Source organism: Plecotus auritus (genome assembly GCF_963455305.1).
Source record: "Plecotus auritus genome assembly, chromosome: 1".
In the NCBI taxonomy this organism is placed as follows: domain Eukaryota; kingdom Metazoa; phylum Chordata; class Mammalia; order Chiroptera; family Vespertilionidae; genus Plecotus; species Plecotus auritus.
In genome coordinates, this window is record NC_137770.1 from 147,894,914 (window position 1) to 147,910,568 (window position 15,655).

The window sequence follows — 15,655 nt, forward strand, 5'->3', positions numbered from 1 at the left end:
TTAAGATCAGGAGCAAGACAGAGATGTCCACTTTCACCACTTTTCTCAACATAGTACTGGAAATTCTAGCCACAGTTATTAGTCAAGAATAAAAAAATAAAAGGTATGCAAAGTGCAAAGAAAGATGTAAAAATGTCCTTATTTGCATTTGACAAGAGGCTGTATGTAGAGAACACTAATGATTCCACCAATAAGCCACTAGAACTGGTCAATAAATTCAGTGAAATAGGAGGATATAAAATAAATATCCAGAAATGAGTTGCATTTTTACACACCAATAATGAACCACCAGATAGGGAAAGTAAGAAAACAATCCTATTTACAATTGCATCAAAAAAAAAACACAAAACAAACAAAAAAAAACAAAAAAAAACAAACTTAGGAATAAATTTAACCAGGGATGTAAAAGATCTGTATTCAGAAAATTGCAAGACACTGAAGAAAGAAACTGAAGAAGATACAAATAAATAAAAGTATAGACTGCGTTCATAGATAGGAATAATTAACATCATTAAAATGTCCATATTGCCTGGCCAGAGTGGCTCAGTTGGCTGAGCATCATCCCGTGCAAGAAAAGGTTGCTAGTTCAATTCCCAGTCAGCCCATGTACCTGGGTTGAGGGTTTGAGCCCAGCCGGGGAGTGTGCAAAAGGCAACCAATTGAGGATCGATGTTTCTCTCTCTCTCTCTCTCTCTCTCTCTCTCTCTCTCTCTCTCTCTCTCTCTCTCTCTCTTCCTCTATCTAAGCATGTCCTTGAGTGAGGATTATGAAATGTCCATACTACCCAAAGCAATATGTAGATTCAACAATTCCTATCAAGATAGCAATGGTGTATTTCACAGAACTAGAACAAGTATTCCAAAAATTTATATGGAACTACAAAAGATCCTGAATAGCAACAGCAATCTTGAAAAGGGAGAACAAAATTGGAGGAATCATACTACCTGATATCAGATTATACTAAAAGGCCATAGCAGTCAAAACAGCATGGTACTGGCATAAAAACAGACATAGATCAATGGAACAGAATAGAAAGCCCAGAAATAAACCCATGCTTTTATGGTCAATTAATATTTGATAAAGGAGGCAAAATCATACAATGGGGTAAATATAGTCTATAGGTGTTGAAAAAATTGGACAGATACATGCAAAAAAATGAAACTAGACCACCTTCTCACACTGCACACAAGAATAAACTCAAAATAGATTAAAGACTTAATGTTAGACTCGAAACCATAAAAATCCTAGAAGAAAACATAGGCAGTAAAATCTGGGACATTTCTCATAGTAATATTTTTTCTGATATATCTCCTCAGGCAAGGGAAACAAAAGAAAAAATAAACAAAGGGAACTACATCAAACTAAAATGTTGTGGTTTTTTTTCACAGCAAAGGAAACCATCAACAAAATGAAAAGACAACCCACTGAATGGGAGAACATATTCACCAATGATACGTCTGATGAGGGATTAATATCCAAAATTTATAAAAAATCCATAAAACAACACCAAAAACAAACAATCTAATTTAAAAATGAGCAAAAAACCTGAAAAGACACTTTTTCAAAGAGGATACACAAATGGCCAATGGGCATATGAAAAGATACTCAATGCCATTAATCATCAGAGAAATGCAAATTAAAACCACAATGAGGTACCATCTCACACCTGTCAGAATGGCTACCATCAACAAATCAGCAAACAAATGCTGGCGAGGATGCGGAGAAAAGGGAACCCTTGTGTACTGCTGGTGGAAATGCAGACTGGTGCAGCCTCTATGGAAGACAGTTGGAGTTTCCTCAAAAATTAAAAGTGGAACTGCCTTATGACCCCAGTGACTCCAAATCTGGAAATATAGCCAAAGAAACCCAAAACACTAATACAAAGGATACATGCACTCTTAAGTTCATTGCAGTGTTATTTACAATAGTCAAGATTTGAAACAGCCCAAGTGCCCATCACTAGATGAGTGGATAAAAAAAGCGTGGTACATTTACACAATAGAATACTACTCAGCCATAAAAAGAAGGCAATCTTACCCTTTGTGACAGCATGGATGGACCTGGAATGCATTATGATAAGCAAAATACTAGTAAGCCAGTCAGAGAAAGACAAGTGCCAAAGATTTCACTCATATGTCGAATGCAGTGAACAAAATTAACTAACAAACAAAATAGAAACAGACTCACAGATAGAGAACAGACTGACAGCTGTCAGAGGGGAGGGGAATTGGGGGGCTAGGTGAAAAAGGTGAAGGGATTAAGCAAAAAAACAAAGCAAAACAAAACCCTCATAGATGCAGACAACACTGTGGTGGTTCTCAGAGGAAAAGAGGGGTGGAGGGAAATAGAAGAGGGTAAAGGGAGGATAAATGGTGATGGAAGGAAACTTGACTTTGGGAGGTGAACACAGAATACTCTATACAGATGATGTATTATAGAATTATCCCCTGAAACTATATAATTTTATTAAACAATGTCACCCCCAATAAATTCAATTAAAAAGTAAAAAATATATATTTTTTATAAAATAATTGGTAAATATTTATATCACCTTGAAGTGAAAAAAAACTTTTTAAGCATAGCACGAAAGACAGAGTCCATAAAGGAAATATTAATAGACTGGATTGTATCAAAATTAAACCTTTCCTCTAGCAAAAACACATAAAGAAATTAAGAGGCATATATCCCTGAAATATATGATAAGTTAGGACATACAAAGCTTAAAATTCTTACTACTTACAGAACTCAAGAATCGATACTCAAAAAAAAAAAAAAAAGAATGGATGTGTCAATAGAAAAACAGATCAACGATATAAATATATGATTTTTTAAAATGACAAATAGCCAATAAATCTATGAGAAATATGCAACACAAGTACTACTTTAAGCAAATTATGAAAACATTAAGACACTATTTTGCCTATGAAATTAGCAAAGATGAAAAGGAATAAATCATCTAATGTTACATGGCTGAGGAGAAACAGGTGTTTTCTGACACTGCTGTTTAGAGGGTAAAGTAGGGCATTCTTTAGAGGGAGCCATTGATTGATTGACACATCGAAAAACCTTAAAACCTTGCATATACTTTAAGCCAGAAATTTTACATCTAGGCATTTTGCCTAATACATAAGCATTATGCTTTGAGGTCCTGCCGTACTTGGCCCGAGTCTCTGGGTATTAAAGAAACTGCACAGAAGGAACTGGACTAGGGCCACTGTGAGCAGATTTATTTGAAAACCTTACACCATGTCTGGCACCTCTTACTGATGTGATAGTGGAAACCAACTCCTCTGAGAAGCTCTGATGTTTTCTACTCAAATAGCCTGTTGATCTCACCTCTAGCAAGTCATTTCTTACAGTGCAGATATCCCTCATGTAGCCAAACTATCTTGCCATCCTGTTTGTACAATCCCCCACGACCTCTTGTGTATTTATTTGCCTGCATGTGCAGCCAGTCCATAATAGTCCCTTTCTTCTGGAAAGCATTGTTGCCAAGGAGTGTGGGCATGTGCAGATGCTCAGGGTCTTCTGAGGACACTGCAGTCATCATCCTGATATCACTCAGCTGTCGTCCAGAGGCATAACTGCTGCGAACATAACTCTCTCTGTCCCCAGCCTCTGCTTGGCTAGTCACCTCGTAGAGTGGCTTCTCACTCCCATACACAGCACAGGGTCCCCCTACACACAGACTCCCTGACTATCCACATACCAACTGTATTACTATTTAATAAGTCATGGTTCATTAATATAATGGAATATTATTCACCCAATAAAAATGACACAGCAGAAAAGATGTAATAACAAGAATGATACCTACAACATATTGTTAAGGAAAAAAGGAAGTTACAAAATAGATTTTCTTAACTGAAGAATGCCTATCAAGATGCTCTCTCTAGTGTGTAGGACTATGATTAATTTCCATTTTCTTCTTTTTTGACATTTTAAATGAATTTGTATTATTTTGGAAAAACAGAAAATGTTGGAAATAAGACAATTCAAAATGGAATGTTAAAAAAGGCTATCTGGGTTTTGTATGTGTTGGGCTACAAACCTGTGTGTGAATACTCTACTGGCATGGGCCTGCTCTACCTGTAAAGCAATTGTGTGTTGTGTTGTGTTGTGTTGTGTTGTGTTGTGTTGTGTTGCATTGTATTGTATTTTGTTGTATTGTATCCCAGAGCAGCCACAGCCACAATACTTTGGATGTGGGCACACTTTATCCCTAGGGGGTGCAGTGTCATGATTCCCAGAGAGCCAGCTACTAGAGAGGTAGAGAGTTGGCCCCTCAAGTTATAGTACCACCCTAGAAATAGATACAGCCTCTGACTCTAAATGAAGGCCTAGATTAATGGCTTTCAATCATTAGCAGAAGATCCACTATTCAAATGAAATCTTACATAAAACACCAACTTCTGAAAAAATTTTGTTGATCTGGTTCCAGTAGGTCTTGGGGCATCCAGAAGTTTTCAGAGTAACTCTTGAAGGAGCTTTGTAGATTTCCAAATTGACCATTTGGAAACAAACAGTAGTTGGTGGTAAGAAGACAACTTCCATTTCAGCAAGGTTTGTCAATTCAGGGTGTGAAATCCAACTGAAGTTATTTTTACTACTAAAACATGTACACTGAAACCCTTGGATAAGATAAAGCTTTCCTTCACCTGTGGCCCCAAAGTATTTGAACTATTACACCCTGTTATACCGCTGACAATATGGTGTGCAAGCAGGGCTCATGCTATTCAAATGAGTCCTGCAGGTGGAACTAAAAATGTGCACCCTATCCATGGACTTCTTTATGTGTCTGTTTGCATTCGCTTGTTTATATAGGAGGCAGGAAAGGAAATCTAAAGGTGAGCCTGATTTGGGGTTCAGACAATATAGGCAAGTTTGATTTAAAGAGAATCTATGAGATCCCGTGGGGAAAAAACAGAAGCCACAAGATCTAGTGATAGGAGGAGAAATGGTGGTTTCAGGGGAATCGCATGGCCATTACTTGAAATCATTAAAGTTCAGCCAACCCTAGTCTATAAGCACACTGGGGCTAAAAGGCTTATGTTTCCTAGGGAAAATAGCTATTCCATTCTGCTGATCGGGCCCCTCTAGGAAAGTAGGACTCAGTGGAAGAATATCAGGATCCAACTTGCAGAGGAAAGGTTATCAGTGTGAAGCCTCAGCAGAACATCAGGCAACATTCCAGAGGGAGCAGCAGCAGTACTGAGTGCTGAGAGCAGAGAGTCCCGCAGGAGTGGTAGGAAAATAGCACACCAAGCTGTCTCTGCGTGAGGAGGATGACTGGGAGGAAAGCAGGAGCCCTGGGGCAGTCAATAACCTAGACAGCATTTGAGAGCTCAGGAGACTCACTTTGGGTCTGGTTTTAAAGCAAGAGGGAACAATGGGAGAGGAGGAGAGGGGGAGATCCGGGCAATAATAAGTTGGGAGTGAACTAGCAAAATTCCGATGGAAATGTTACAGTATGCTCATTTGTGCACAGATACTTCTAAAAGCTGGGGACAAAGAAAAAATAATAAAAGCTGGAGACATTCAGTCTATACGTTATATTCTTCTTATTTTTTTCACAAGACTGGGGCTTGACATTATAGTAAGTTCTCATTTACTGTCATTGTTCTGTGACTTTAAGCAAACGACATATACCAAAAACAATTTTATGACATTGAATGAAACGTTATTAGAGGACTACGTACATGTGTGACTCTGCCATGCCTTAGAGATCTACCTACCAGAAAACATTCCTATGTGAGACGTTATGGCATAGTATTCACTTGATACTGAAATACTTCAACTGGTTATAGGAAGTGAGACCAAAGGATGCCGTGGTCCAGGAACACTACTTTAAGCATAAGCATATTTCCTATTAAGAATAACTTTTATTTTATTACTAATGGCCTGGTGCACAAAATTCGTGCGCATTAAAAGGGAATTAATTAGAGGAAGAATTTTAATATAGCTATTTGCCCTTTCTCTATAATAGAAGTGTCAGAGATGAAAGAAAATTAGTAAAATGTATATCAAAATCTCCCTCCTGTCAGAGTCTGGGGTGCGCCGTGGGACCTAGAGTCAAGTTCCCACCCACCACCCACATGCACTTCAAAAATACAGGAGACCGAGACCTAGCCGGCCCCGTCCCCATTGGGTGAGACCCAGACCAGGCCAGACCCATCCCCGTCTAGCCCCTCCGGGCAGGGGGCACAGCCTCAGGTCCCCAGGCCCGATGCCGGGGTGGGGGTCATGGCCCGAGGTCCCCTGTCAAGCCCTGCCAAGCAGGGGGTGCAGCCTGAGGTCTCCTGGCCCGGCGCTGGGGCAGGGGGTGCAGCCTGAGGTCCCTTGCCCTGGCCAGGTGCCATGCAGCCTGAGGTCCCTGCTATTCAGCCATGATGTTATGGTGTCCCAGCTAATTTGCATGTTCCTCTATTATATTGATATATATTTTTTTAATCCTCACCTGAGGATATTTATTTTTTCATTGACTTTAGAGAGAGAGGAAGGGAGAGAAAGAGAATCATCAATGTGAGAAACATCAATCCATTGCCTACATGCCTGACCAGAATCGAACCCACAGCTTAGGTATGTGCCCTGACTAGAATTGAACCTGCAATTCTTTTTGGTGAACAGGGATGATGCTCCAAACAACTGAGCAAGAATAACTTTTATTTTTTTAATTTAGAAAAGGAAAAGCTACATGATGGTCAGACTTGGAACTGAGACGGGCTAGGTTAGTGCAAGAGCATGTAAGCATTGGGGATGACCTTAGCTTCATCAGCAGAAGGTCAAAGCTGCTGCAAGCCTGAAGGGAGCCAAACCTGCTTGTCACGTACCCGCCCCTACTTCTTTGACTTTGAAGTAGCACATGCAGTGAAACCATCTTTATAACACACTTGCTTACTTTAAGATTTATGCAGTACAATTTATATGTCAATGAATTTGTGTATTAATTTAAGTCCCAGAGGATAATCAGAATTTCCTGGATTCAAAATTAATAATCATGGATTCAAAATTCACATAATTTATTTTATTAGTATGCATGTTAAAATAAGTATTGGAGACTATCTGAGTTCAAAGTTTGCATACAAATTAGATGCATATATAATTAATATTTACAAAGGTATTTTGAGTGAATGCTAGTTTTTCTTAAAGTGTGATTTAAATGGTGGAGCTATTAAAACAGATATTAACCCTCTTAAATTTGGACAGAGAGGAGCTCCAGAAGGAGAAGCAGTTATATAAGATGCCCTGGAGTCTTCTCCCTAAGACTGACTTTTTCTTTGGAGTATGCTTATTTCAATTCTCAGTGTCATCGTGACTTCTGACACAGGCAAATTTCCCCTTTAAAAAATCCAACTCATCACTTAAAATATAAAATTCCAATAACTTCTTCCCAAAAATATAAATGTGCATTTTCAAGAGAAATTGCACTAAAAAGTAGGAACAGAAAAGTTCACATTCTCATGGAAATATAGTCATTAAATACAGTGCAGGCCCTGGCTGGGTAGCTCAGTTGGTTTGAGCATCGTTCCAATACACCAAAGTTGCAGGTTTGACCTCCGGTCAGGGCACATGCAAGAAGCAACCAATGAATGCATAAATAAGTGGAATTACAAATTGACATCTCTGTCTCTGTCTCTCTCTCTCTCTCTCTTCCACCCTCTTTGTCTCTAAAATCAATAAAAATAAAAAAGTGCAATTTCAAAATACACTTATGTAATTAAGGAGCCTAGAGAAGTAGCAAAGGGTTGGACGATTCCCAAGTCTCCTCAGTTAAAATAAATACACTTGACAGTGAAGGGCAGATGTAACTTGGGAGTACCTTTTCCTCAACAGATGGCCACTGGCTGCCATCTTATCTAACATGTCACATGTGTGTGTTAAACATAATAGCTCATCACTTCTCACCAAAGGACAAAGTACGACATATGAAGCTCAGAGTGCCAGATTTCCTGGTGGCCTCCAACTCAGATTTGCTTTTCAGTTTGAGGATCAAGAGTGGCTGACTGGAAGGGTGGTGGCTCATAACCCATAAAATGAGTCTCTGGTCTTTTCCTTCCTGGCTGTAGTAGTCACGCCTATTACACCAAAGCATTCTCCTATGATTCATTCACTTTACCCCATCCAGCCTACCAGGAAGTGATGAGTCAAAACCCACTCATTTCAAATATAAAATCTTAAACATACAATAACTGTAGCATACAAATACTGTGAATTAAACACAGATACTATCACATGAAATTCAATGAAAGTTGAGGGAATTTAGTACTAACCAAACAAAATACTCAATTCATAAAATATATTTTTTAAAAAAGGCCAACCATTATTTAGTTTTGAATGATCCCTTTAGAGAAATGTGGCATATCTTGGTTTTTGTGTTGTTGTTTTAGTGTGATCTTTAGCTTTTTGACAATCCACTATCAAAAATAATTATACAGGACATAACTGCAATAGTCACATTAATTCCTGTATCAAAAGTATGTATACTAAACTATATATTCATCTAAACTTAAAGTTTTTGTGTTTTTAAATAATTGTTATTGATTTTTTTAGAGAGAGATGAAGGGAGAAGGAGAGAGAGAGCAACATCAGTGAGAGAGTGAAACATCATTGGCTGCCTCCTGCATGCTCCTACCAGGGATTGAGCCTGCAACCTGGGCACATGCCCTAACCTGGAATCAAACTAGCAGCCTTTCAGTGCATGGGATGATGCCCAACCAACTGAGCCACATTAGCCAGGGATAAAGTTTTAAGAGTTCCTAAAAATAAAAAGCTATAATAACTTACTTAGATAATTTTCTTGCTAAACATTAAAATTCGGTATTAAATATTTGGTAACTTTGTTCATTTATCAGTATTATCAAAATGAAAATTAGAAACAAGAATAATTGTCTAGCTATCAAAGCAGGTTTAAAAATAATTATATTTAGATATCTTCATTTGTAATCTTCTATCTGTAATTTTAGCTTTACGGAGTTATCATTAAACATGTCAATAGATAACAGGGTGGCAGAAAAGTGAAGAATAGGTCAAACTTTTTAAAAAATTATCTTTAAAAGAATACTTACTTTTTTGCCTCCCTCTAAGAGGATATGTCCTGAGTTTTTCAATAATGTCAACCACGATCAAGGAAGTCAGAACCAGAGAGACTGGTAGGTCAGGCAAGGTGTCAGGCAAGTTAGCAGAACCATTAATATTCTTTTGAACCTGTTGTCATAAAACCATTGAGAAGCATTAAATTTATATGCTTTCTTTTAAAAAATTTTTTTAATTATCTGAAAGCAGTGCTATACATTTATTAAGATACTGAAAGCTTGGTTTTCAGCTTCTCAGATATTTATCCCCACAAGGTTTTGAACCATTTCTAAAGATGTAATAAGTATTTATATCAAAGGATGAGCCTTCAGTTCAAGGTAATATATGTGAAATATAAAAGCAGGCTTCTGATAGTGGTAAAATGGGTAATTCCTCCCAGCCTACTGGTAAGCACAGCCTCTGAAAGTCCGATATCAAAGACCTGGGAGGACGAATTGGAGTTTAGGATCTTCCAAGAAGGGAGAGCCTAGGGAAACACAGCTAGGCTTTGGGGCTCTTTCTTCATCTGATTGAGGCATCTATTAAAAAAACAAACTATGGCAAGCATCATATTAATGGTGATGTGTTAAGAGTTTTCCCTCTGACATCAGGAATGAAACAAAGGTGGGTGCCACCATGACCATTTCTGTTCAACAGTGCACTTGAGGTTCCAGCCAGTGTAATAAGGCAGGATAAAGAAATAAACAGTATAAACTTTGGCAAGAAAGAAAAACAAAATATTCATAGACTATAAGAGTGCATATGAAGAAAAATCCTCCCAAAATGGATTATTTTTACAGACCAATAGCAAAGAGTAAATAAGATTTTTAAAAAGATACCATTTAAAGCAACTTCAATCAAAATGCCAAGTTTTTGTGGAAAATGACAAGCTGATTCTAAAATGTATGTAGAAATACAAAGGGCAAGACACTAGAAGAAAAAGAAAAAGATATGAAGATTTACTTTTCTGTTTATAAAGAGCTATCATAAAGCTACAGGAATTAAGTCAGTGCAGTATTGACACAGGAATAGAAAAGAAGGTAATGGGGACAGAACAGAAAATTCAGAAATAGACCTGATTTATAACAAAAGTAACAAAGTAGCACTATAGAGAGATGCTGGAAAACAGACTTTTTAATAAATGGTACATAGTCCATTGGATGTTATTTGGAAAAAAATAAATAGAAATTGCCTCCCTACTGTACAATATGTACAGAAATTAGCTTCAGATGGATTTTTAATCTAAAAGAGAATGGCAAAACAATACAGGACCCAAAATATAATATAGGAGATCTTCAGTTCCTCAAGATTCAGAGTCACAATATGACAAAATCTTCTCAAACCAAAGCACTATCCATAAAGGAAAGAAATTAATAAATTGGGCTATTTTTAAAATTAAGAACCTCTCTTAATCAAAAAGATACCATTAAGAGTATTAAGTCACGGAATGTGAAGATATTTGCAATACATATAATCAACAAAGGGCTTAAACTCTGAATATATAAAAACACAGATGAATTTATCTGAGGTATTAGAAGTTACAGGAGCGCTACCTGTAGGGAGGACATAGTCATTGCAAGGAACATAGGGTGGCTTTAGGCAGCTGGCAAACCTTTATTTTTTTACTTAAGTGTTTACACAGAGATTTGCTTTGTGGTATCGAATTAATATTGTATATTGATGTTTTGTGCACTTCTCTGTTTGTATGTTAAGCTGGAGTGGAAAATTACCTGGGTACTCACGGCACCTTTACTTAACCTAATTGTCTATTTTTCTCTCTATTATCAGTACATTACTAAAGATCAGAGTCTGTCAAATTTCCTGAGGGGTCTATTTCAAGTAACTAATACAGCATCTGGCATGTAACATGCATTTAATGATATCTGGTCAACATATAAATGAAATATCACAAAATAATTTAAATTGTGCACCTTGTGGAAGTGAAAACTCTATCTTTCACAGCACCTTACAAATTAATAAGATTAGCAGGGCATTCTTGGATAATAAATTCTACATCCAGAAAGTTCTGCCTATAATATTCTTGTTCTGCATGCCTCCATCCATTAAAGCAGCATGTAGTCAAAAATATAAAGTTATTTTCAATTATGTATAATGCACAAATTATTTGTCAATGGGTATATTATCAAAGGTCTTAGAGTGTGAGTGGTTGTTCATGGGAATAATGTTTTTTTTCTTTATAATTGAATATGATCATGAGAAACATCAGGTTAGAAGAAACAAATGTGGATCTATTTTCAAATTCCAATTCCTTGCTTTTAAAAATTATTTTGAAATAATATTCCTGCTTCTCACACACAAACACAGAAGTAATCTCTTTTAAATTGGCTTCTAGACTTTCCTCCTTAATTATGGAGGTAACAATGACAAATATATATATTGCATTTGGAAGAAGAATGGATAAAATAAACTTTAAGAAATCTGTTGGGCACGCCACTCTATCAACTCCCAATAACAGGAAATTTTAAAATCTTGCATCAGAAGAAATAAAAATTCCATACCTCAGTCACTGCTATAGAAAAGCTGAAACTGGGGAGTGTGGTGAGTACTACACACATCATCATAACAGGTCTCCTAGCAAAGGAGAAAAAAAATAAGCAAGAGCAATAATGTACAAGATCAACAGTTCCTGTTACTTTTTGCTAATTTTGCAGTTCCTGTTCCATTCATCTATAGTTTTTCTAAGAAGCTACTGCTTCCCTATTTCCATTTCCCAAATGCTTGAAGATGGCAAAGGAGAACACACGCAAAAACCAGAATGCTTTTCTAGAACAAAGGGTGAGAGATTTCCAAATAATTAACAAATCATAGACAACTGAAATCATCACAAGGCCGGACACATGACATGCACCGTTTTCATAACTCATTAGTTAGGAACTTGCTCCAAAATTCAGGCTCTGGTGACCAACTGGAAAAAAGAACAGCATGACTTTTCAAGTTATATTATGACCCTATTGTAAAATTTATTTTTCAAAAAATAAATTTAAGATGATACTTAGATACTTAGGGCAACAGAAATTGAAAAAAAAAATGGGTGTTATTTACTTGAACCCGAAGAAATCATATATACATAAAAATCACATAATTTTTCAAACTTGTTTTTGGACCACTTATTAAACCTTTCAAGATCAATCAATCAAATAGTTATGAGATATAATATGTGTTTAATATTCTACCTTATACTAGAGACAGTTTAAATATACATTTAGCACCATTAATTTTGGGGAAAACAAAATATACTCAAACGTTTTCTATAATGAAATATTTACCTTCTTTTTTCTTAAATATATTAATTACATTTTTAGCATATTGTGTATCTAATAACAAAAAGTATTGGAATGGGTGAACCATGAGAGCATTATACTGAGTGAAATAAATCAGTCACAAAAAGACAAACATATGAAATACCTAGAATAATCAATTTAATAGAGACAGAAATGGTGGGTGCAAGGGATGCAGAAGAGGAGAATGGGGAGTTGTTGTTTAATGGACATAGAGTTTTAGTTTTCCAAGATGAAAAGAATTCTGGAGATTGGTTGCACAGCAATGGGAATGTACTTAATGCTACTGAACTGTATGTTTAAAAATGGTTAGGATAATAAATTTTATGTTATGTACATTTTATCAGAATTAAAACTAATCAAATAAGTAAATGGATTTAAAAAAGTGTTGGGGTCTTTCAAATGACTAAGAATTTCTCACTACTGACAGGCATCCTTCTAAGTCCATCCCCCTCTCAGATGTTCTGGTTTAGACATAAATTATGGGGTGGGATATCCCCTCTCTCACAACTAGACCCAGTATAACCTGTAAAATCCGGAGTCTGATCATATTTTACATACATAGCTTTGCCTCCTTTGTGAGTCCAGATCCAGGTTCCTGCAGTACTCAGCTCTCTAAGACTGAGTAGCACATTCATAGAGAGTCCTCTTCCCAACTTGACCCCAGGAACTATTCCCGCACCTCTTCTTTAACTGTATTATCTCCCTTGATTATCTCAGCCAATCCCATTGCTTTAAATACCACACAATTGCCAATGACTTCCAAACATGTTATCATATACAGATACTGGCTTCTATCCTTAGTTCTGGATGTGTATGCCCAACTATTTGACACCTCCATCTAGATATTTAAAAGGCAACTGACAATTAACACTCCTGAGGAAGAACCCACATCCTTCTCCATATCTGTTATTACCATCCTGAAATCCTGTCTGATTTACTGACAAAATGCATTTTGAATCCATCCACTGCTAACACAGTAAGTAGTTCATACACTATCATCTCTCATCTGTAGTATTTTCTAACCAGTTTCCTGTTAGTAACTCTATTCTTATATAACAGTATTTTCTCCATAGAGCCAACAGTCATATTTTTAGATGTAAAATACATGTTATCACTGCCCTGCTCAAAAATCTCCAATGCTGGTGTATGAGAGAAATGAGAAGTTATTGTTTATTGAGTACAGTGTTTCCATTTGGCAAAATGAAAAGAATTCTGTGGATGGATGGTAGTGATAGCAGCCTAGCAGTCAAATAGAATAAAATTGAAGCCTATAACCCTACCTACATACTCTATATGATGTGGTTTCTCTCATTTCTCCTTCTCTCATCCTTACTTAGAATGACCTACATCTCTAACACCTACTCTGTCCATTCTGGCCTCCTGGTTATTTCACACAAAGGTTGCCCCACCTCCAAGTCACATGCTATCTATTCCTTTTGCCAGGGGTTCTCTATGCATGGATCTTCCATGTCTGGCTTCTTGTTATATATCCTGAAATTCTGCTGGTTAGTTCTTTATTTGCTTATTGTTTGTCATATTATTCTTTGTCCATATCCAAGATAAGTTCCTTGGGAGCAGTGGCCTTATCTAATTGTTCACTACTTATTCTTCACCATCACTGTTTTTCAGCCATTTTTGTGCAATAAAACTTCTAGGACTCTGGAACATCCCATCGAGGCTTCTAAGAATATAACTTTAAAATGAATAAAATAAAATACATATTTAAAAATAAAGCAACTATGTTGACAAAGTAATCCAAAACCTTAAAAAATTGATATATTAATAAATGTTCCTGTCTATAAACACAGTGTCTTCTTACTTTCTTTGGAGTGAAAACTGTAATCACTAGTGGTAACTGTAATCACTCATAAGTTCAGGGTAGTAAAGATCATAAACCATATCTTGAATTACCTGCACAATTGTAGGGAACCCAAGATGGTGGCAGAGTAAGCAGAAGTTACACTCAACTCCAACCAGGATCAAACTGCAACTACAACTAAAATACAGAACAATCAACCTGAATAACCAACTGAAGACTCGCTGAACAGAAGTCTTATAACCAAGGATTTACAGAAGTCACATCAAGACTGGTAGGAAGGGCAGAGACGCAAAAGGGGTTAGCTCTGCTCCTGTGGGTGATGGCTAAGAATCTGGAGGAATATCTCAGCCGCAAAGGTTCCCCCCTGAGGAGCATGGGGTCTCACTCTCACACTGGGATCCACAGCCCAGAGCACCAGAGCAGGAAGAGGTGCCCACATAACATCTGGCTGTGAAAATGAGCGGGGATTCTGTCTGCCAGGGAGAAATTGAAATGAGATAGAGACATAGATGCCATCATAAAGGGTCAAAAGACAAAAACCTTGTTTGCAGTCATTCATCCAGTGGAGGGAGGGCAGAGCAGACTGGAGTCATGTGAGAGAGACTGGGCTTTGTGGCTCTGGGGAGAGAGCGGAAGGCTCAGACACCAGGATTCCTGTGCTGAGTCCCTCTCCCATATCACAGATGACATCTCTCTTGCTGGAGCACTTCCCTCCATATGGCATCAGCCTGGGGGAATGCAATAGCACCACCCTCTGGGCTTCCTGTCACACCACCCTGCCCTGATGAAGAGTCAGCTGCCTGAGCCAGGATGTGGAGGTCTGGGAAGACTCAGAGGGTGTCAGTGACTGAGTTGTGTGGCTTTGGTGCAGAAAACCATTACCCCCGCTTTCTGGTTAACCTGTCCAATGCTTCCCCCACATGAAAGATCCACTAGTCCCACACTCCTAACTCCAGGCAGCCCTATCCTACTAAGGTTGGTCTACTAGCAGAATCTGGGACAGACTGAGTTGTATGGCTCTAGATGGGGCCATTTTTCCCTCTCATGCCTAACTGGGCCAAAACCTTCGTTTGTTTGGGCCTGATAAACTCTGTCGGCCTCACCCTGATGACTCTTTGAGACCCTACTCCTTGACAAAGGTATGTGGGCAACTGGTGAGGGGCAGTTAGACTTGGCACATCCTAGGACTTTTCCTCAGACCCCACACCAGCACTGAATTTGAACCTGTATCAGTCTGGTGAATACCACTAGTGCCTACCTGATGACTCACTGAGAATTTACCTCATGCAACTTGAATACTGCCAGAGGATGTTTCAGTGACTAAGTATAACAGGCAGCTGGCAAATGGAAGCAGGCTGAGGTGGATCGGGGAGCCTTGGGCCTTTTGCTGATGAGCCTCTTGGCTCAGTGCTAATGGAAGCCAGCCTTAGTGAGCAGTGTGGTCCTTCCCACACACACCAAG

At 37.9% G+C, this 15,655-nt stretch overlaps 1 protein-coding gene across 1 annotated transcript in view; it reads right to left on the bottom strand.

Annotated features, from left to right (window-relative positions):
* Positions 1-15,655, bottom strand: part of TMEM236 (transmembrane protein 236) — a 48,356-nt gene that overhangs the window by 20,937 nt on the left and 11,764 nt on the right. Inside the window, exons 2-3 of the mRNA XM_080663337.1 lie at positions 11,592-11,664; positions 9,066-9,204 (exon numbers count right to left, since the gene is read on the bottom strand). Coding sequence (XP_080519463.1) covers positions 9,066-9,204; positions 11,592-11,664 — 212 coding nt within the window. The remainder of the gene's footprint in view (positions 1-9,065; positions 9,205-11,591; positions 11,665-15,655) is intronic.